This window comes from Daucus carota, chromosome 3, assembly GCF_001625215.2.
Source record: "Daucus carota subsp. sativus chromosome 3, DH1 v3.0, whole genome shotgun sequence".
Classification (NCBI taxonomy): domain Eukaryota; kingdom Viridiplantae; phylum Streptophyta; class Magnoliopsida; order Apiales; family Apiaceae; genus Daucus; species Daucus carota.
In genome coordinates, this window is record NC_030383.2 from 13,198,888 (window position 1) to 13,204,514 (window position 5,627).

Sequence of the window (5,627 nt, forward strand, 5' to 3'; positions counted from 1 at the left end):
TATTATAATACATTTACTTATATTATAATATAATATAATATAATATAATATTAATAAAATATAATATTATGTTATGTTATATAATATATATATATATTATATTATATGATATGATATTATATTATATATATATATATATTATAATATAATATAATATTGATAAAATATAATATAATATTATATTATATTATAATATATTTTTCATATAATATATTATGATATAATATATAATATAATATATTATTATATTATATTAATCCTAATAACAAGTAAGTCTAAATTAAATAGATCATCACCATTATTCTTAATACTACAAATCCCTTGCAACTGACCCTACTGTATTTTTGCCATTAACTATTTGTACTGTTGTGTTTCAGCACTACATGTCATAGAATTCCAGAAACGGGGATTGCCTCATGCGAACATGGTAATTTGGCTCCATCCGGATGATAAACCAAAGACAATTCAACAAGTAGATCAAATAATTTCAGCTGAGATTCCATACAAACAACAAGATCCTCATGGATACGATGCTGTGCAAAAATTTATGATACATGGACCGTGTGGTAAACTAAATATGTTATCTCCCTGCATGGATTTGGAACGCAATGCTTGCACACGCCATTACCAAAAAAGGTAATCATTTTAAGCTCATAATTTTTTTGCTGTTGAAGACTATTATTCATTTGAACAACTAAAGTTTATGTTCTCATAGACAAATAATATGATCAAAATGTCAAGCTGCATGATTTTACTTAGTTCAAAAATATTAGACATGACATTATACTCGAGCCAAACAATTTTATTCATTTACTAAGCAACATTAACTTCATTCGCATGAAAGTGTTCACTTACACCATACATTGTCCGCGTGTTACTTATATAACCTTCTACATTTTAATAATTTATAAGGTACTCTCAAGAAACATCATTTGATGAAAATGGATATCCAGTGTATAGACGGCGCAAAACAAACCACACAGTCAGAAGGAATAATGTAGAGCTCGACAATCGGTGGGTCTTCCAATATAACAGAGACCTATTGGTAAAGTTTCTGTGTCATATAAATGTCGAAGTATGCAATCACTCAAGGAGTATCAAATACCTATTTAAATACTGCATGAAAGGTCATGATAGAGCTACTATGTTATTGGTCAAAGCAAAAGAAAACAAAACTATAGATATTGCTCAGTCCAATACCGTCCCCATAAAAACAACACCAGTTGATGAGATTAAGCAATTTTTGGATGGTCGTTATGTATGTGCTGCAGAAGCAGTTTGGCGAATTTATGGATTCAGTGTACACCATAGGACTCCATCTGTTGAAAGACTTCCCGTCCACTTAGAGGATATGCAAACTGTTACTTTCAAGGATAATGACTCTTTGTCAAATGTTGCACGTTGTGCTACATTCCGCCATAGTAAATTACAAGCATGGTTTGAAGCAAACAAAACATATCCATGGGCCAGAAACCTAACCTATCAAGAGTTCCCCCTCTCATTTGTATGGGATGCTCAAGGTTGCCAATGGACCCCAAGAAAACAAGGTTATGTTGTTGGCAGGTTGCATTCAACATATGTCACTTTCGGAGATTCTTTCTACTTGAGAATGATTCTTACTAGATTCAAAGGGGCAACTTCTTTTACAGAACTTCGAACTGTCAACGGCTAGATGTATGACACATCTAAAGATGCTTGCAATGCTTTAGGACTCCTTGAAAATGATATGGAGTGGCATGAAGCAATCAAGGAGAATTCTCATCATGCTACAGCGTCACAACTGCGTCTATTATTTGTACATATATTGGTCAACTCTGAGGTTAGTCAACCATCAAAGTTATGGTACGATCATATCAATGACTTTACCGATGACATAATTTGGATGCGTCGACATGTGCTAAAAGATAGTGAGCTATTACTACCAGAAGATGAAATACAATGGTGGGCGTTGGCAGGTTACTTTCTTTAACTATATTATGCATCATCAAAATCTCTACCTACCACAATATATTTTACAATCTGATACTCATCTTTTATATTCTACCTTTTTCCCTGCAGACCTTGAAAGGAACTTCAATTGTATAGGAAAATCTTTACGAAACTATCCAGATATGCCATTTCCACCTGATCAGTATTTGTGTGGCATTTCAAACACTCTCATTGCAGAAGAAAGAAACTATGATATACCTGCCATGACAGTGGAGCACAAAAACTTGCATTCAAATCTTAATGCAGATCAGATGGCTATTTACAATGCTGTAATTGAATCTGTCTACAATAAGAAGGGACAAGTATTTTTTGTGTATGGCAGTGGGGGTGTGGTAAAACCTTCCTGTGGCGGACAATCATTGCAAGACTAAGGACAGAAAGAGAGATTGCGTTGCCTGTCGCATCGTCCGGCATTGCAGCGGTACTATTGCCAGGTGGACGCACGGCCCATTCAAGATTTAGGATACCACTAGACGTAGATGATCAGTCAAGTTGTGGAATAAAAATGGGTACAGATATATCTGAGCTGTTGCAAAATACGGATCTCATAATTTGGGACGAGGCCCCGATGGTTAAAAAATATGCATTTGAAGCCGTCGATCGCTCTTTAAGAGATATAATGGGTTGTGTCTCATCGGAAAACAGATTGAAGCCTTTCGGTGGAATTACTGTAGCATTTGGCGGAGGCTTTGGACAAATATTACCTGTTGTTGAGAAAGGAGATAGACAAGATATTGTTTCTGCTTGCATTAACAGGTCATATCTCTGGGATTCAATCACGGTCTTCACACTAAAGCAGAATATGAGGTTGCATACAGGTAACTCTGATGATCTTAATAACGTTATTGATTCATTCAATAAATGGATATTAGATGTTGGTGATGGTGAAAATTCCTTTGTTAGTGAAGATGACCCGAATAGAGATCCTGAAATTCTAATTCCTGACCAGTTTATCATACCACACACCGGAAATCCTTTATCAAATATTGTTCAGGTTGTATATCCTGACATAGAATTAAATTATAAAGAACATCAATATCTCAAGGACAGAGCAATTCTTTCTCCAACCAACAAAATAGTAGATGAAATTAAGAGTCATGTCTTGGAGCGTATACCTGGAGAGGAACATGTCTATTTAAGTGTTAATACTATTGATGAAGGGCCAGTGAATGAGGATGCACAACATTCAGCTTTTCCTGAAGAATTTCTAAATTCAATCGACATGCCAGGATTCCCAAAGCATGAACTCAGATTGAAAATCGGTGTTGTTGTCATGTTAACGAGAAATGTTAATCATGTTCTTGGATTGTGCAACAGCACACGAATGATTGTTAAAAGACTACTCAGGTGGACAGTTGAATGCGAGATAATAACAGGAAGCCATGCGGGAACTACCCATATTATCCCAAGATTTTCCACCACACGATGCGAGACCAACTCAAAATGGCCAGTAAATTTTAAGAGAAAACAATATCCATTTCAAATTTGTTTTGCAATGACAATCAATAAAAGCCAAGGGCAGTGGATGGAGAAAGTTGGACTCTATCTTCCAAGCCCTGCTTTTGGTCATGGTCAAGTCTACGTTGCTGTCTCACGAGTAACTTCTCCGACCGGTTTGCATATCTTACTAGAAGATGGGAATGGAAAGCAGGAAAAAACCACAAAAAATATAGTTTATGAAGAAGTTTTCTACAACTTGCCAAAAATCTGATTTGCGTGTATGACTTATCAGATCTTATAGATATACTTGTTATTTTATTTTTCCACATCTCTATATATTTGTTATAACACACACATCTACACTGGTATACCAAATCTCCTTGATGTAACAGGTTTTTATTTAGAAGAAAATTGATTCTATCTGAATTTTACTCTGTATTTTACATTCACAGGACATATATTTAGCTAAGGATTTTTTCTTATTATTGATCAAACTGTCGCAGAATCTGCAATATATCACAAGGATGCTAATTTATACCAGACGGAACCTCACGTTGGTCTGTAACATTAGTAGCATATCTGACAAAAAAAATATTTCAATGCCAATGCTTATCTGATACTCTCTAATAGTACTGATAGCATTTGTCTGAAGCTACAACTCTCTCCAACATCTGCTGCCTTTATAATAAAATCTTCGAGGATTGCTTTTAACTTAACAAACTCACTAAGAAGGGAATCTGGGGGATCAAATATTAATGCTGGACCACGCAAACAGACTGTCGCTCATGTTTTGTGTCAAATTATCTCCAGGTTGGATTTTTAACCAGTTTTATCTAATAATAACAAAGTTCTATATCTCTGAAGATCTTTTTATAATGTACGCTTCTATATTGTGTACTGGGTAGATCCACTGAAATTTTAATAACCTTTCTCATGGAAAGTTTTGGTCATATCGTAATCAATTAAAAGTAACTCACTGGTTCACTATTATAATTTGTTTTGTTAACAAAAAAAATAGTCAATCAGGAAAAGGATCCTCAATTCTTCAAGATCATTTGATTTATTGCTCTAGACAATTGAGAAATTACTTTTTTCTTTGTCAAATTGGGATAATCTTGCTATGGCTGTTTGGCAAACTTTTCAGGTTATATTCTTTCTTCTAAAACCTGAGATGTATTGAAACGAGGTAATTGACATCCATCAGCCTTTCATCTCCACCCCATATACTCAGTGTCTGGTATGCATTGACTTTGCAAATCCTAATCTATATTTTGGTGGAATTTCTGGACGTCCTCTCATTCAATAAAAATCTATATTTTGTTTATTTGGTTTATTAGATTAACACCATTTAGCTCATCTTAGTCTCCCATCAAATGGTTATTCCAAACCAGTTCTGCCGTATGTTCTACAGGTTGGCTTTTAACCACTTTTAGCTAATAACATAATTCTATATCTCTGAAGCTCTTTGTATAATGTACATTTATGTATCTTCTACAGGATAGAACTAGCTAGAAATGACGTATATTCCATCTAGGAAATCATAACCTATAACTTCTCCATTAATATACTTACAAGGTTAATCTACAGTTTGCTGAATGGGAAGGTATGCTTTGAAATCACTTCAACATATAGCATCATACACATTGTTCGTAACACCTTACTCATGCACATTGTTCCTATAACACTATTCTCTTAATATATACAAACACAATCAACAGTGATGTCTTAATCGTCTTTGACTCCTTGTATACCGGATATAGCCTATTTAAAGTTAGAAACTAAATACTTGATAGTTGATACATGATAAATATCCTGAAATTCCCACACCCAGCCGGTTATGTTGCTCTGTCATTGACATGGCTAAATACCTGACATCACATTAATTTAAATCCTATTCAAAAAAGTTAAAGCATTTATTTAACACATGTATAATTTCCTCTAATACTTGTGCATTCAAATTCCTATCGCTAATATAATTGTTAATTTAATTAATTATTGACACATACCTAAAACAAGTAGAATTTTAGTTCCATAGCTGAATTCTATTCCAGAAAGGTGAACCATCTAATTCAAATCTATATATATTAATACACCAACTAATTTCAATTCTAATCTAAAAAGGTAACCACCTATTACAGATTCCTTTTAGAATATGTTAATTGCAATACTACAACTATATAAACAGACCAAACCTCCAC

At 34.0% G+C, this 5,627-nt stretch overlaps 2 protein-coding genes across 2 annotated transcripts; both read left to right on the forward strand.

Annotated features, from left to right (window-relative positions):
- The first annotated feature begins 424 nt into the window (after nucleotides 1-424).
- On the forward strand, nucleotides 425-1,672 carry LOC108212267 (uncharacterized). The gene is made up of 2 exons (XM_017383994.2): nucleotides 425-636; nucleotides 913-1,672. Exons 1-2 carry the CDS (start codon nucleotides 425-427, stop codon nucleotides 1,670-1,672), a joined length of 972 nt encoding a protein of 323 aa, XP_017239483.2.
- On the forward strand, nucleotides 1,673-3,700 carry LOC135151380 (uncharacterized). The gene is made up of 3 exons (XM_064089802.1): nucleotides 1,673-1,955; nucleotides 2,059-2,258; nucleotides 2,312-3,700. The coding sequence occupies exons 1-3, from the start codon at nucleotides 1,673-1,675 to the stop codon at nucleotides 3,698-3,700; spliced, it is 1,872 nt and encodes a 623-aa protein (XP_063945872.1).
- Nucleotides 3,701-5,627: the final 1,927 nt, after the last annotated feature.